Genomic DNA, 17,990 nt, shown 5'->3' with positions numbered 1-17,990 from the left:
TGAAAGACGGACCGTCCACACATCTTTCCGCCCGTTGGACAGACGGACCGCCACGTGACTCCGCGTCCGCTGGCTGCACGCCACTTTGAGGCTAACCGCCATACCTTCCACCTCATCGTTAACACCTCGCTGCATGATGGGTCCCCGTGCGAGAGAGGGCGCACGCCGCCCGGCATTAATTAGCCAAAGGGGTGGGGGGAGCGGTCTTCTGGAGGTGACCAACTTTCCCAGGAATTATTAATGAAGGAAAAGGAGCTGGAGACAGACTGGCGAGTAAGTGTGAACTCCGTGTGAAGGATAAGAAGGGAGAAAACATTTGCTTCAAGGTGGCCTTTTTCCCCCTCTCTCTCCTCGCCCCCTTCCTCCAATGTAAATAAAGTGGCCATTGTATGCGGTATCCTAGCAACGGGGTCAAATACTACGGCCTTGATTCGATGGCGGTCCGTGCCCTCACACCTTCTCGCAATCTTGGCCCTCCGTCGATCTTTCTCCAATCGCACACCCTCCCTCTGCCCTCCTGGTTTCACGCGCTGGCTTAGCTGGCACAGGTTACCTGTCCCTACATATCGCCTGTGCTTCCAACAGTTCCACATGGTTAGATAGTTTATACTACTGCTCTGCATAAAGCTGGCTCTCTTTCTATGACAGAAGGTCTTGGTCTCTCTCTATCCCTCCCTCTCTTTCACACACTTGCTCTCTCTTTTTGTCCCCGTCTCTTACATGCTCTTTCCCCTCCCTGTCTCTCTCACACTCTCCCTCCATCTCATGCCCCTCTCTTTCACTCTCCCTCTCTCTTCTTCCCCTCTCTCCTTCACACTGACTCTCCTTCTAACAGTGTGGTAGAGTCCCAATCGCTCTCACCCACACCGCATCAATTCCCACATGCCCCACCATCAATCCCAGACGCCTTCTCTCGTCCAATCAGATCCTTTGTACTCAGAGTCGGTCAATGTAGCGTTCCCTCCTGCGGGGTCAACAGGAGGGACGGCCGTTTCGTTAGGGTGACGGGGTCTCTGTCATTTTTCTGCGTCTGTGGCTTTACCTGTGTGTCCCTCAGGTGGAACTGATTGCGTGTGTGAGCACCTGTGTGTCTGTGTGTGTGAGCGTGTGTGTGTGGGTAATAAATCCCGGAATGCTAGGCCGTTAACGCTCAACACCTGCCTAGCTTCAGGGCTCTCTAGGAATGCACAGGATGAGTGCAGCTGGAGTGAGTGAGTGTGTGTGAGAGAGTGTGCGTTAGAGAGTGTGTTTTTTGAGGGTGGTTTGTGGTGCTTGGATGGTATACATAAGCCATCCTTTTGTCAGCTCATCAGCAATAGTGAACCTTCTGTGATTCAATCTTATCAAACTGTATTTGAAAGTATGCTTTCAAAGTGTGTGTGTGTGTGTGTGTGCGGGCATGCGCATACAGTGATACAGGCATCTAACTGACCCAAGTAAATGATATAAATGTTCACAGCACTCTGCAGCCTGAAAAAGGAAAGAAAAACAGGAGGACCGAAAGCACATATTTCTCAAAGAAGTGAAACAGTGCTGCCGTTATTCTGCCGTGGCAATAAAAGTCTATATTTACACACCGGCAAACGTGAATCAATTTTCCCTTGGACAGAAACTTCTGCTGTCCGGACCGTTCCATTTGTGCTGGTGGGGGGGGGATGTACCACTTCATTTATTTTTAGATAAAAGTTTTGTTTTTCTTGGAATTTCCTGTTGAAATCGTTCTCCAAACGGTCTCCGAATGTAAACAGAAAACTCCAGTCCTCTACGGAAAAACCGAACAACAGATGGAGACAAGGTGAGGGCAGGCCCCTTCCAAAATCTGAAACAAGGCTTCAAATAGATGATCCATTCCCGCTGAAACTAGGGCAATCGGTCACGTCCAAGTTTCCCCACATATTTCAACAACAGCTTATTTCAAAGCGAACGGTCAATACGTGGCCCGGCGTAGCCTGAAACGTGGCTGCGTATTCAGAGACGTGAATCGACTGAACGCTTAGCCATCGCGGCAGCGGTTATGACACCAAAACGCAGCGTCGGCGATTCAGGGCGTTAGGGGCGTCGGCACTCTTTCGTGCCTGGTTGAAGGTTTTACGCCGTTTTACGCGTCCGGTTTACGACAAGGCGCAGCGTTGTGCTTTCACAGGGCTGGAGGACCACCGGGGACATTTAATAACGAAGAGGCAGTAAACCCTCACACTTCATAAGCTGTGTAAACAGTCATAAAGCTATATCCACTCAGCCGATAAGTGGCTTTTAATAATCTGCAATTCACCACTTAGTGACCCACGCGGCATGCTCTCCAGGCGCTAGCTTTTAGGGCCCAGAATAGCGCTAGCCCGGAATGACTGCGGGACAGCAAATTCAAACGGCGTCGAGCGTCAAGGGCATGAAAACTGGGTGTCGTCTGTCAAGGCGGGCCAAGATAAAGACCCCGTGTGAGTGGAGATTTAGGGGTTTCCTGTGTGTCCCTCGGGTGGAACTGATTGCGTGTGTGAGCACCTGTGTGTCTGTGTCCCTCCATTTCCATCCTCCCTTTCCTGTCCTCTTTTTCCTTCTCGTCCTCTCACTATTTCTAAAACCTCCCTTTCCACCTTTTCTTTCCCCTTCTGTTCTCTGCCCTCTGTTGCCCATTCCCTTTTCTCCTCTCCTCCTTTTACCTGCTCCCTCTTTCCACACCTTCTTTCCACTCCCCCTCTCTCCCTCTTCACACATCTCCTTTTATCTCCTCCCCCGCCCCTCCCTGTCTGTGATGTCATAGAGGATGTTACCTCAGCGTCTCGTCCACGGAGGCCATAGGTCCGCTCTAGCGTTCTCAGTGATGTCACGCTCAGCTCCGCCTCCTCCAGGAGAAGCTCCAATAGCAGCACCAGCTGGTCTGGGGCCAACTGCAAACACAGGAGGAGAAGAAGAGTGAGATCACCTGTGTGCGCTTACACACCTGTACACACAGTTATACCCCCGCCCCCTTTCTGATATCCCTATCCCTTCTTGTCTAACCCCCCCAAAAAAAAGAATAATAATAATAATTTGGGCATTTGCCCATAAATTAATACACAGAGGTGATATGCTACATTAACACTGATGCATTTTGCAGCTTCATTAAAGACCAATACAAATGCATGTGTGGAATTGAATATGAAAATCTTTTATGGATGTCCTGTAGATCAGGCTGAGAAATGCTGACTAGAAAAAACTCTGATCTCCGTCTAACCCAGGAGAATTCATTATTTCCACAAATGCGGGGAAAACTCATTGCTATATCAATACCGTGGATTTTCCAATTTCGTCCAAGTAGCGCTTTACAGATAAACCTTAATATCAGTCCCTTCGTATTCTGTAAGTGCTTTTTGAAAACAGTGGCAAGCTAATGAAACCACACCGTAACGCCTTATTGAATTGACAAAGGGGGGTTTGTTGTTTTTATTTTTCCCATTTCGAGAATTCAGCCAGAAGACGAGAGGCCGGGGAACCGATCCACAGAGACGCGGCGAAGCGCGGAAGAAATTAACGCTCGCCGCTTATTAAAAGTTATGAGTCCTCCGACGAAACGCGGAACTGCCGCAGATATCCATCAAGCAGGCGAGTCTAACTGTAATTCAGCGGCTTTTATCATAAACAAGAGAGTGCGGAGAAGAGCGCAGTAGTGTGAATTGCGTGAAGGACCAGAGGGCTACACACAGACTACAGACAGAGTGACGTCACCCATTCATTTTCCACGGGCTTGTGAAAAGCATTTTGAAACCGTGGAAGTGCCGTTTTTGTACCGCCATTTTGTACAAATTGGAGACAGACTGCGCTGTAGGGAAAAGGGGGGAGGGGCGGGTTTAAATGGTCTTGAAGTCTGGGTCAGGTCTGGGTTGTCCACTAAGCGTGTGAGATATGTCCCTCCTTGAGTGACTCACAGTGACGTGAACTTGATTAATACACAAAATACTGAAATTCTGTCCAAATGACACAATGGGGAGACATTAGCTAAAGAAAAAAAAACTACAACTACATGTTATTGTGGGGAAAAATATTGACTTTGTACTTTGGCCATATTTGTACTTTTGACTGAAGCAGGTGGCATATATATATATATATATATATATATATATATATATATATTATATATACATATATACACTGGACCGCATTGTTGCTAGAAAGCAACATCTCTCAACATGACGACCAGGAAGTGAGCTTCATAAACACCCGGTTTTGGCCGCTTGGTTGCACACTAAATTTGTTTCTGTGTCTGTGTGCCGATTCGGCCCAAAGAACAGACTCCAGCAGCTCTAAAATCAAAGCTCCTCTCATTAGAATAATAAATGACCACAGCGTATGCGGCAGCAATTCTCCCCGTGTTTAAAGAAGTCATTTTTTACGGTCGGACATAAATCAGCGAGGATCCAGTTCCCACTGTAGGGAGGCAGCGGTGTGCTTGCTGGACACGTCCGGGGGGCTGTTTCTCCCGTGGGTCTCTCTCCTCGTTCTGCCTCTAATCTATCGCACCAAACGCACGCGCGGACGCTACGGCGCAGAGCAATGAGTCACGCGTGTGACGTGGCCTCGGTTTACGGCCCGGGCTTAAACACGGACACGCAGACACACACGCGCGCACGCGCACGCAGGGATCGATGGGAGATTTACGCGCTGGGCGGAGCGGGGGTGTGTGCGCGGCTGCGTTTAAGAGGAGGGCGATCCGTTTGGGGCCGTTGCCCTGAGTTACAGCTCGGCCCCGCCGTAAACCCGTCCCTGAGCTGGGCCGCCGTTTCCCTTCAGAGCACAGACAGCACAGCCCAGCACCGGCTCCCAAATTAGGGGGAAAAATACCATTTTAACTGGCGATAATATAACGCACCTACGCCAGGGCTCTACAGTGCTCCCATTTTAGGAGCTCTGCTCATGAAAATTGATGTGCGCTAACTGGAAAAATCATTTAGGAGCACCTCTACTAATTGGGGTGCATTAATACGCTCCTACATTTTTTAAACGTATGAGCACATGTGCTCTTCAGAATAAAACATGCGCGCACCTTTTTCATCGTCTCATTATTTATTTATTGCGCTATGCGTGTGCTTAGCAGGGGTCCTTATGTAATCTGCTTATTTTCTCAAACATTCCATTCACCCGGCTGGTTCTCACCGCAGCGCTGCAGGTTAAGTGCTTTTGCTCGAGGGTGCAATGGCTGTGTCTCCATCCGGGATTTGAACCCGCAAGCAACAATTACGAGCTCAGGTTATTAACCCCCAACGCTGCCCAGCCACGCCCGTCTGATAGCTAAACGACTGTCTGCGACTGGACTGTGTTCTGCAGGACCATGCCCATCAGACAGGAAATGGGGAAAAGAGAACTGACAGTGGCTTGTTTTAAATCCTGTGGGCTGTCACAGTAAACCTTTTTCCACAAAGAAAGACATGCAAATCACATGACCGATAGCATGCAATAAGACGTTTAAGAAAGAAGGTTTAAAAGAAAGAGAGTTTATCTTACTTTGAAGAACAGACACAACAGCCCAGGTGACTGGGCAGGTGATGTCACATCGCGCCAGGAAACCCCACCACCCTGAGAGCCCAAACCCCACCCCTTTCCTCTCAATCGCACCAGTCCCATCACTCTCTCCACACTGTACTTTCCCACAGTCAGGATGGTCAAATCGAGGGCGGCTGATGAAAAAAGCACAGCAGGAAAAAAGAGGGGAAGAAATGCACGCACAGGATGGAGAAAACATCTGCCACTCATCCGAACAGGCTGCCCGCCGCCCTGCCCGGGGTCACGCCCGCCTCCCCTCTCCCTCGTAATTAAACTCTCTGTTTTGTTTTGTTTCTTATTGTAGGATGTCAGTCAAAACAACGTCAGTCAAAACAAACACAGAGGGAAACAGGAAGAACCAGCAGCTATTGACCGTTTTACCCCTGAGATCCGGCAAGGCTGAGCTGCACCGGGGGTGAGTGTGTGTCAGTGTGTGTGTGTGTGAGTGTGTGTGTGTGTGAGAGAGAGAGAGAGAGGGCATGGGATGTTGGGGGAGGGGTTAATTGTGTTTCAGGGAGGGGCCAAGGAGTAAGAAGGGTAAGGGCTGTGGCACTATTTCTATTCTTACTCCATGACTACATCAGTCTGCTGCCCGCATTAGGCTCACTTCCTGTCTGATGTCATTTCCTCTCATATCTATAAGTACATCGAGCACAACAGGGCCATGTCACCTCTATTTACAGCACACACATGCACGCACGCACACTCACACACACACACACATTTATACTATTCCTTTGCTTTCCTCTCTCCCACTCCCCTCCCTCTCTCTCTTTCTCTGTCCCTTTCGTTCCCTCTCTCTGTCAGTCTCTTAAACTAAAACTCTTTCTCTCCGAAGAAAGCCCAAAAATGGCTCAGAAATGCTGAACCTCTCCCATTCACACGGAAAAGGGCACCCATCTATATTTGTCTCCATTACTAAAGGAGAAACTATGTGTGTGTGCGGCCCAGTCAGAATCATGCTAAAAAAATTATTTATATGGCAGAACATCAGCAGGGAACATACCCAGCGTCTGGTGATGTGTACGGGTCACAGATTCAGCCATCGAATGCAAGGGATCAGCTAAATATACCGACTTAATTTCAGTTTATGTTCATTTGTCCCATTACTTTTGTTCCCTTAAAATGGGGGACTGCATACAATTCCTACACAGATGACCTGATGTGGATGTAAAAACACCCTCAGATTCGAGCTGAAAGCCAGCACTTTAGCCTATGGTTTCATTTCAAATCCAATGTGCTGGAGCACAGAACCAAAACCACACAAAATGTGTCCTTGTCCTAATACTTTTGCACTTATGGTGTATATATAGTCAAACGGAAAAAACAATGTAACTGGCAGAATTTCAACACAAATAAACAGAAGCAGAATTAGAGTAATCTGGCCTTTCTTTGCCGTTTCCTGCCTGAGTAGCAGTAGAAAAGGGCTGAGGTCTCTACAGCTGGGATTCCCCTAATAGCTCATATTCACCCGCACCGCCCCGCTTAAACGAGCACTGTTCAGGATTCACACGGCTTCCAGGGGTCTGCCTGCACTAATCACATTAACTACCTACAACTTCTCCGACTACTCCTGGCCCTGATCATCTGGATCTGTCTGAACACCTGGGCCCTGTTGCACCAAGCAGGATCACTGAGTTAGGCAGACACTGTGCAAAGTGAAACCAAAACAGATCTTTTTACTTCAGTCCAAGCTCAAGATTCGGGATGGGTCCGGGCTTTACTCAGTGCAGTTATCCAACTAACTCAGTAATCCTGCTTTGTGGGTTTTACCCAGTGCAGTTATCCAGCTAACAAAGTAATCCTGCTTTGTGGGTTTTACTCAGTGCAGTTATCCAGCTAACTCAGTAATCCTGCTTTGTGGGTTTTACCCAGTGCAGTTATCCAGCTAACTCAGTAATCCTGCTTTGTGGGTTTTACCCAGTGCAGTTATCCAGCTAACTCAGTAATCCTGCTTTGTGGGTTTTACTCAGTGCAGTTATCCAGCTAACTCAGTAATCCTGCTTCGTGGGTTTTACTCAGTGCAGTTATCCAGCTAACTCAGTAACCCTGTGTTGTGGAACAAGGCTCTGATGAGCAAACCTTGTGGACTGTTTTTTGTTTATTTACTTTTAATTTAAAGTCTAGTTTAGGTGGTGCTCTAAAGTGTGTTCAATGCAGAAAATCAGAAGAAACAAAGACCCAGATTTAGCAGCAATGAAAAGCGTTTAGCTTGATACTGAGTACAGCTGTGACGGCCGTCCTGTTGAGTCGCTGGTATCTTGGAAAGCAGCTGTGTAGGTGCAGTGCACTTTTATAATTGTTATAAAATCACCCTGGAGATTCGTTCAGCCGGAGGCCCCTTCTGTTTCATCCGGGCTGTTTTTAGAAAGGAGGAATTTTTAAGTCGTAAACTGCGAAGGGGAAAAAAACACAGGCGTTGCGGATTTTATCTCTTGGGAGAGGACGGCAGAAAATTTCTCTCGCTTTGAAGGAAACCGTCGTAATACGCCCTCCCACCCCAATAAAAAAAGAAAACAATCTATTTTAGAGAAGAAAAAAAAGAACTGCTGATTTTGCAGTGCAGACATAAACAGGCTGTGCTTATTATTTTTGGTTTTGCATTTCAATTTCATTACCTGCAGTGAGCCAGGAAAAGTTATTAATACAATTCTATCTTTATTGTTATTGCCATTTTGTTTAAAAAAGCACAGCAAATTTCCATAACATCAGAACGGAGGAAACTTGTAACCGTTACAGCCATGTATTCTAGCATGTTCTCTCATAGAAACTGCCGCTCCTCCTCCCTTTACAAGCATGAGAACACAAAATGCCTCCTTGTTCTTCACTTTTTCTCTCACACACACAATCACACACATGCACGCACACACACACACACACACACACATACACGCCAGACCTGGGTCAAATATGCAATTGTTTTGAAGTCAAATACTTTTCTACGCTTAACCTATCTTGTCTGGTGTATTGGAACCTATAAAATACTCTCAAAAAGTGCAAACCCCGCCTTCTGGCCCTACTGTTTGCCTAAATTGCACCAGGCAAGATCAATCAAATACAGAAAAGTATTTTCATCCAAAACAATGACATATTTCACCCAGGTCTGATACACACACTTCAGCCAGTGAGCACAGAATCGGAAAATGAAAATCCCAGCATGTTAGCTCAGGCTTCTGAGATTAAAACCTGAATGGTTTGTAGGACCATGTTTTAAGACCCTTTATTAAGCTTTTCTTTTTCCCCAGTGTCACTTGCAGAGGGTGCTTCATTAGCCATCTCTAAAGTCTGATTAATTTCTCTCATGACTCATTAATTTAGCTTACAGAAAGATGACAGCTCATCAACACTCAATCTACATGCCTTCTACGACAGATGCCCAACGCATACCTGCATCTGCAGCTAGAACCCGATAATTCTCATGTCTCGAAACATTAATTTGCTTCAAAGAATAACATAGCAGGGGCTGTCTCTGAGCTCAGCTGACCAACAAGGACAGGGTGTTTTCACACCACCTTACCTGGACTGGACTAGCTTGGCAAAATCTGCCCAATGCAGAGCCGGTAGGTCACTCTGTAGTGTCTCTGTGAAACGCTGGGGCTTTTTTAGCACGGCAGACGCTGGGGGTAGTGAACCCACATCCTTCCAGTGACTGACTCTAGGCCAGAGTACCACTGACCCACAGCAGGAGAAGAAGTAATGGGGAGGAAATGAAAACCGCTCCAGACAATAAACAGAAACTTGAGTACGGCGTACTAGTGCGCTGCGATTCCCAGGGAAGAAGAACCACCGTTCTCCGTACACAGAGAGCGCTCCCGCTACATTCCCGCAACGTTCCCGCAACGCAACTACGGCTTGGATGGGGAGAACTGTGGGAGACTTACAGGGTCTTTCTGCAGCAGTATTATATTGTCTGCAGAAATACTATAACTTAAAGCAAAGGCCAACTGTGTGCATGTGTGTTTCGCAAGTCAAATGCAATCTTTAGAAACATTTATTGCTCAAGATGGCACTTTGCGTTCTTGGGTTTACATGTACTGTACACACATACTTAAGACACACACACACACACACACACACGTTTCCAGGACAGGCCTGAGCCTATGTGGTTCTCCCACAGAGACACTGAAAGACAAAATGATTGACAGGGCTGTCAATGTGAAAGCTTGCTGTCAAGGAAACCGCAATGCCCCCCTAGCCCCCCACCTCCACTTCCTCCCCAACTGAACCAAGAGGGCAGGTCTTGGGGGGGCGGGGGGGGTTGGGGTGAAGCTTCACACAGACAAAAGTGTATCAGGTCATGTCCCTGCTTCTCTACCGCCTACCTGGGGGACATGTTAGCACTTGACTGACAGCCATGTTGTGCTCCAAACACACAGCGCGCCCCCCTTAGCGTGCTGCCCCAAAGGCGGGGGACTGTTCAACCCCCGACCCCCACACCCAACAGCTGCCCGCTGCGGCAACACCAAGCCACTGGGCGCTCAGCTGTCTGCTCTACGCACGACAACCCCCCCACCCCCCAAAGCAACCGTGTCGGGGGGAGTGGACGAGTGTAACAGAGTGACTGAGCGCATGCGAGGTCCGGCCACCCTGACATTCTCAGATTGGATGTAGCGATTGGACAATGAGATGGACAATGCAGTATGGACCTTGCCTAAGGACTCATATCTCAGAGTAGTCCCATGAATCCCTCAGTGTCTTGCTTAACGTCACTACTCCAATCTCAGTGTGTAATAACACCACCAATACTCTAACCTCAGTGTGTAATAACACCACCAATACTCTAACCTCAGTGTGCTATAACACCACCAATACTCTAACCTCAGTGTGTAATAACACAACCAATACTCTAACCTCAGTGTGCTATAACACCACCAATACTCTAACCTCAGTGTGTAATAACACCACCAATACTCTAACCTCAGTGTGTAATAACACCACCAATACTCTAACCTCAGTGTGCTATAACACCACCAATACTCTAACCTCAGTGTGCTATAACACCACCAATACTCTAACCTCAGTGTGCTATAACACCACCAATACTCTAACCTCAGTGTGTAATAATGCCACCAATACTCTAACCTCAGTGTGTAATAACACCTGTACTTTAGTCTAGTGCCCTGATCTTAACTCAGCGTGCCCCAGAAATATCTGTGCAGTGTGAGTGTGTCCCGATATCACCCCTGTGGCCAGTGTGCCTTCTGTTAATACCTCTCTGGTGAGAGTGTGCCTGTCTGGAGCCCAGAAAGCCCTGTAACAATATTTTAAAATCCAACAGGAGGGGGGAACCCGATCTGAGTGAAATCCGCCCCGCGGAACACAATAACCGGAGCGGTGAATTCCCCCCTCTCTGCTCCGGGAAGCCTGTTTGTTTTCCTGTGCTTTCCAGGCGTACCCCGCTTGCAGCACAGGCTGTCAAACGTCAGGCCGCAGGGCAGAAACCCCCGCCTGCAGTCTTTCCGCCATTTTGACAATGCATTCCCGCACACGGAGGGCAGGGCCCGTTCTGCCATCTGGGCCCCCGCGTTTAATAAACAGCGTCCTGCTCTCCGCGAGTCGGCGGCCAGTCGTAAACAGGAGAACAATGGGGCTCTGCCCTCGTCTGTCTCGGGACTGAGGGACGTCCCGGGGTCGGTTGAAACAGGAAAGCAAACATGCGTGACTCGCGGGGAACGCTCGACCGCCCTAAACGTGCACGTTTATATGCGCTGCGAGCACACATCCCACACAGGCGTCATGCGAACGCCACGAGACCCCGGGGCTTTGTCTGAAGGCTGTGTGTGATGAGCCAAAGGCAGGTCCACCCAGCGTTGGCCAAACTGAATTTCCCAGAATGCTTGTTCTCATTCCTTCAAATCGATGCGCTACGTCAACGGCCCTTTTTGGAATGACTTTACACCTAGTAAGGAGTAGGTGTCATTTTTAAGTTGTATCTTAACTCGTGGGAACTTACATGGGAACTAAATCAGTTGGTGCAACAGTTTACATAAAGTTATGGCGTAACTTACGTTATACTGGTGCAACAGACTACTGGTGCCAAAAAGCAGATTTCCCCACTGAAGTCCATTCAAAACCATTTACTCTGGTGAAATTATACTATTTTGGACAGTACTTTTACATTCAAAAATTTCTTCACACTGAACTAATTACTCTCCAGGGACAGTTTCTTTCTGAACTGCACTAAAGATGTGAGATTTCTTTCATCCCTATTCATCCCTTCATGTTTAGTTACCCAGTGCACATGCACCGATGCCAAAAAAGCCCCATAATCAAACATGGCCGCCGCCCTGAACTGGCATCATGCGGCACTGAGCAGCTTCCATCAGAATCCATGGGATTGATGAGCGAAAGCGGTCTCCAGTTCTCATGTATAAATCTGGATGGTGGAGCTGCACGTGAGGAGTCTTCCTCTGGCTCTTCCTCCTCCTCACATGTGCGGCAGCCTGACTTGCGGACGGCGGCGTGATGAGGAGCGTCTGCTCGCATTGCACACTTCAGAGGAGAGCGCTCGTACATGTCCAACAGACTTTCCACATTGGGGAGTAACAGGGGAGTAACAGGGGGAGTAACAGGGGGAAGGGGAGCATTAAAAGTAAAAAAAAAAAATTCATATGGAAAACAGAACCCCAATAAAAACAAACGGTCCATGCCCGTGACAGCCCAAATCACACCCCAGCGCCACCACGTCACCTCTCAGCGAGGCCGTTAATCCACGCTCGTGTAAACGAGCGGAGGATTTAAAAAAATTTGCCTCTCCTCAAGATGCTCGGTTTCTCATTCAGACTCTCTATAAACCCTGGCGATGCCGCCATTAAGACGGAGAGGGCCCTCCGTCAGGGAGAAACGCCGGCTTTACTGGAAGAATAAAGGACAGAGAAAGACTGATCGACTGGGCCTGGAACTTTAATTGGTACACGGCAGAGGCAAGCGGAATATTAACCCTTTAAGGCGTGAGATCACAAATACGCGATTAGAATGTTATAAACGGAACATTATAATTCTGATGTCACAATCACTACTGGTATTCGAAAACTGAAGTTCTAGAACACTGACTTAAAATAGTTTTAAAAAATAAAATAAAAACATTCCAAAATAACACACTCATCAAAGAGCTAAACACGAGTTTGACAAATGCAAAGAGTTCAGGCTGAGAAACTGTTCCTGGGACGTTTCTGATCTTTTTGTTTGGGGAGGGTGGTGTACAAGGTACAAGTAGCTCCAATGTTTTTACCTTTTACCTCCCTGCATGGTCTACCCTTGTTCCTGAAATATAATACTTGGCATTACTTGCCTTTTGCTCCCAGATATTACTAAACCGCAGAAATGTGCATCATTCTGCTTTATAGTACGATATAGTAGCTGGAGATGCAGACTTGTGCTGACGTGTTTGAACTCGCTCTTTTGTTTGTTTGCTTGTTTTTCGCTTCTTCATTCTTTTCCTCTCCGCTGTGTTACTGTCACCTGCTCTGCTGGGCTCTGAGTGTGAAACCAGAGACCTCTCAGAAATAAGAGAGGGATTGAGGGGGTGAAGAGAGGGGAGTTCAGGGACCCTGTTTAGGGTCATATGGGTGTGTGTGTTTACAGTGTATGTGAGTGTGTGTGTGTGTGTGTGTGTGTGTGAGAGAGAGAGAGTGTGTGTGTGTGTGTGTGTGTGTGTGAGAGCATGTGTGTATGTGTGTGTGAGAGTGTGTGTGAGAGAGAGAGAGTGTGTGTGTGTGTGTGTGAGAGAAGGTGTGTATGTGTGTGTGAGAGTGTGTGTGTGTGTGTGTGTGAGAGAGAGAGAGTGTGTGTGTACGCATGAGAGCGTGTGTGTGAGTAAGTGTGTGTGTGTGTATGTATGTGTGTGAAAGAGAGAGAGAGAGAGAAAGAGAGAGAGAGAGAGAAAGAGAGAGAGAGAGAGAAAGAGAGCGAGTGTGTCCGCACCTCCACCTCAGCCTGGGCCAGACACTTTTTTACAACTTGAGTGAGATCGATTCTTGTGAATATTCAAGCAGTTGTCCCCAGACCCCCAAGATCAATACAGTGTCACTTTGTGAAATGGATTCCTCTCCTTCCAGACTCCCTGTCTGCCCGTCTGGCTCGAGCCAAAACACAGCGAGGTCGCTGCCAAAAACCGGCGCGAGGAAAAACCAGGGCGCATTCCGATTATTACAACCCCGTCAAAACAGAGCGTAGGCTAGCTGGGGCTCGGTGAGACCAGGGAGCTGAAGGAAGCCGCTACCTGCCTGCCACAGAGACGCGGCTGAGCGCTATCCCGTCCCAGTCTGAAAACGCATCAAACGCCCGTCAGACGCATGATGTCACCTCCGCAACACAGCCGCCGTTTTAATCAGGCGAGCGAGCTGGTTTCACTCACACACACACACACACACACACACACACACACACGGCCCGGTCTCTCGACGCCGAACAGAAGGAGGCCATGCCCTTGAGCTTGGAGAAGCCAGAGCTAGCTAACGACACGCTATGCTAACGCCAATAAGTCCCCCGCAAAGGCCATGCTGCTCTTTCCTCACGCTCCTGGATTAGTTAGCTATGCGCGGTTAGCAACCTCTGTTTATAAATATACTGCATGTAAACACATTACAAGGGGGGAAAAAATGAGAGCAAGAGTCTGGCCAAAGATACATTGACCAGGGATATTTTCAGTTTTTATACTCTTATTTATACTCTTAATATACTTTAACATTAACATTGAAGGAGGCTCAAAGGTTTTTAGCGATGGACTGATTTTTCAGAGATTGCTTCTCTCTGAAATTCTGAAAGTCGTGATGGCCAGACCCTTTTTTTTAGGATAAACAACCTTTTCATAGCGCAGCACTGAAATCACTGGAAATACTCATTAATATTATCTCTTGCTGAGATTCATATTTATAACTTCATTTTCTGAAACAAGAGTAAATCTCAGGGGAGAAAAAAGGAAATCCCAAGCCAAACTCAAAGATGAGTTTTGACACTGATGGATAATTATTCACAATTGATCAAAGCATTTGGACTCAGACTGAAGAGTCAAAATTAGCATATTTCTACATAAAAGGGGGAGCAAACAGCTACTGACTCTGTTCTGTGAACCTTCCTTTAGTTAAAACTGATTAACCCTTTAAGGTGTAGGATCACAAATATGTGATTAGAGCGTTCCTAACTGAACATTCTAATGCTGATGTAACTATCACTACTGGTAATTGAAAGCATTGGAGCTCTAGAACATTGACTTAGAATTTTGAAGAAAACAGTGGAAGTCAAGAACAATGACATAGAAGTTTGAAGGGGAAAAGTTCTAGAACACTGCTTTGAAACACTGAGTTTTGAAACATTCCAATAGACCTACTCCCACCACCTTGCACACCTGGGCAAAATAATAATTTGAAATGCATGAGCCGTTTAGACAGCAGTGACACGTTTTCAGACACCAGTGTTGGGGTATTTCACAGAAGTACTTGACCCAGGCCTGGCCACCGGCCCTTCCCACCTCCCTCCGGGGACCTGAAGTCCTTCTGATGCTACGGTAGCTTAGCGGGGCCCGGGGCTCTGGGGCCGGGCGGGGTGCTGTAATTGGGGGGCCACCTTGCCTAATGCAGGGCAGCTGAGCAAACACACAGAGGGGGCCCACCGTAGAAGATCGTTCGACATGTGTGTGAGACCACCGATTCAATCAACCCCCCCCTCCTTAGCTCATGCCTTCCCTCTGTCATCCCCGCTCTTTAACTTGAAGGTCATCTAACTCCAGGATCGTTTAACTCCCGGTTGTTAACAGAGGGTCCTGGTGCTGTGTTACAGTCGAAACACGGCTGCAGCCTCAGTGCTGTAATGTCCTGGCCCTGACTGTTTCAGAAGACACACGGGAGTGTTTGTGAGAGAGAAAGTCCAGTGTTAAAGGCATAGAGCTGAGGGTCAGGTTGGTAGGTTGGGTCTACGGGCAAACCGCCCCATCCCAAATTCTGCCTGAGCAGTACTGTAGGCAGGGTTCTGGAATTGTGGTGGCATTCCACATTATGGATCGGGATCCAAGTTCCAGTTGGACTGCAGGATTCCAGTTCTGATTCCCATTTTCTGCCATTCTTCACCCGTCAGTCACTGGCTCCTGAGGAGCGTGACTGGTTTAGTAACTCTATATGCACAGCAGAGCACAGGGTGTGAACTGGAGTTCAGTACACAGACTTACACACTCTCACACACCAGCACACACACACACACACACTTACACACTCTCACACACCAGCACACACACACACACTTACACACTCTCACACACCAGCACACACACACACACACACATACACACTCTCACACACCAGCACACACACACACACACACACTTACACACTCTCACACACCAGCACACACACACTTACACACTCTCACACACCAGCACACACACACACACTTACACACTCTCACACACCGGCACACACACACACACACTTACACACTCTCACACACCAGCACACACACACACACTTACACACTCTCACACACCAGCACACACACACACACACACATACACACTCTCACACACCAGCACACACACACACACACACACTTACACACTCTCACACACCAGCACACACACACTTACACACTCTCACACACCAGCACACACACACACACTTACACACTCTCACACACCGGCGCACACACACACACACACACTCCACACACTCACACATACTCATACACACACACGCATACACAAACGCACACACTCACGCATACATGAACACACTCTCACACACACACAGATACTGACACTCACAGGCTCACACACATACTCACGCATACATGCACACACTCACACACACACTCACGCATACACGCACACACACACACATACACACACACACACACCGGCAAACACACACACACACTCACGCATACATGCACACACACTCACACACACAAACACACAGAGAGACACAGGCTCACCTTATCTTCAGACTACATCACACAGGAAGTTTCATTAGTTTCTGTCAGTCTCTGTGGGCTCAGTGTGACCTTAGACGTGTGTGTTGCTTCAGGTGTGAGGTGCAGGGACTGCGGATCAATGCTGGGGGAGGAGGGAGGGGGGAGACAAAGGCTGCACTTGTGTGGGAAATATTTAAAAAATGAAAGAGAAACAGCGATGGGTCAGCCTAGACAAAGAGAGGGATCAGGAAAGGGTGGGTGGCGTTTTATCGCTGGGATGACCTGCCTACTCCCGTTCTTCACCTCTTGTTCCCTTATTCCCGTCTCTAACTCTCTGCTACCTTACCATACAGCAGGAAAGGTGCTGCGCTTGTAGCTGATGTCAGGCGTCTTTCTGCTAGCCATCAGGCTGGATAAAACTAACACAAAACGGATACGTGAAATAGTTCAGCTTCAGGCAAAGCTAATTTCCTGATGTACTGTTCTACTGTTGACTATGACGATGGGTATACAAGTCAGACAGCATTTACACTTTTACTGCACACCAGGTGAAATCCAGGTCAGCCAATCAGATCCCGGCGAGCCAAGCAGCAGGTGAAGGAGGCCGAGAGAGAGACTGAGAGACAGACACGGCCCCTTCCCAGAATGCAAAGCGGAATGTCCTTCAGCAGGTGAAGGGCCACACAAGTATAGTAGTTTAAACACAGTCACATTCCAAAATAAGGCCACAAACAGGGGGGTGGAGTTCTCCCCCCCCCCCTCCTGGGGCTTTTGGCTGGGTGTGGGGGTGTGGCGTAACAGGTTTTGGGGCGTGAGAGGAGATGTTTTGGGCTGACGGAGGACAGGAGGAACACAAACAGTGTCAGTCTCAGGTACGGATTACAGTGTCTGAGCTGGGCAGGTATGCAGGATGGGATGAGGACAGGGTCACACACACACACCAGTGAAAACCAGCGCGCACACACGCAGACAGAGCAAACACACACACACACACAGAGCAAACACACAGACACACACACACACAGAGCAAACACACACACAGGCACAGACACACACAAACGCACACGCACGCACACAGAGCAACCACACACACACAGAGCAAACACACACACACGCACACAGAGCAAACACACATGTACACACACACACAGAGCAAACACGCACACACACACACACAGGTAATGGATCCCGTTCTCTGAGTAGCTGACATGCTGAATTGATTAACAGTGAGTCCTTCCTCAGCCACACAAACAGCAGGCCTGTATGGGGCACATTCCTGCCCGCCACCGGGCAGGTGGGCCAATCAGACGAGCCGCTGCCCCCAGAGACAACCTGAACAAAGACAAAGGCATTCCAATAACAGCAGAGCTCAACACAGCCCCGCTCCTTCAGAACAGACTCTTCTGTTTATCCACCTCGATCGTGAGAGCAGACGGAGCAGAAACTTCCAGAAAAAGTACACCGCCTCTCCCCACCCCGCACACACACGCGCGACCGAAAGACGTGCTATGAGTCAGACTGCCGTAAATAAGTCAAACGGAGCGCCCTGACCTCAGCAAATCGCAGCGGTGACC

The 17,990-nt window shown here is 48.2% G+C and overlaps 1 protein-coding gene across 3 annotated transcripts in view; it reads right to left on the bottom strand.

Annotated features, from left to right (window-relative positions):
- aopep (aminopeptidase O (putative)) overlaps window positions 1–17,990 on the bottom strand; it is an 89,537-nt gene that overhangs the window by 13,235 nt on the left and 58,312 nt on the right. For all 3 annotated transcript variants that reach the window (XR_009710011.1, XM_061260423.1, XM_061260422.1), the window contains one exon: window positions 2,769–2,885. Coding sequence is in view for 2 of the 3 variants with exons in the window: in XM_061260423.1 (XP_061116407.1) it covers window positions 2,769–2,885 (117 nt within the window). In the remaining variant the exon portion in view is untranslated. The remainder of the gene's footprint in view (window positions 1–2,768; window positions 2,886–17,990) is intronic.

Source organism: Conger conger, chromosome 11 (assembly GCF_963514075.1).
Source record: "Conger conger chromosome 11, fConCon1.1, whole genome shotgun sequence".
Classification (NCBI taxonomy): domain Eukaryota; kingdom Metazoa; phylum Chordata; class Actinopteri; order Anguilliformes; family Congridae; genus Conger; species Conger conger.
This window is presented reverse-complemented; position numbering and strand designations above follow the sequence as displayed.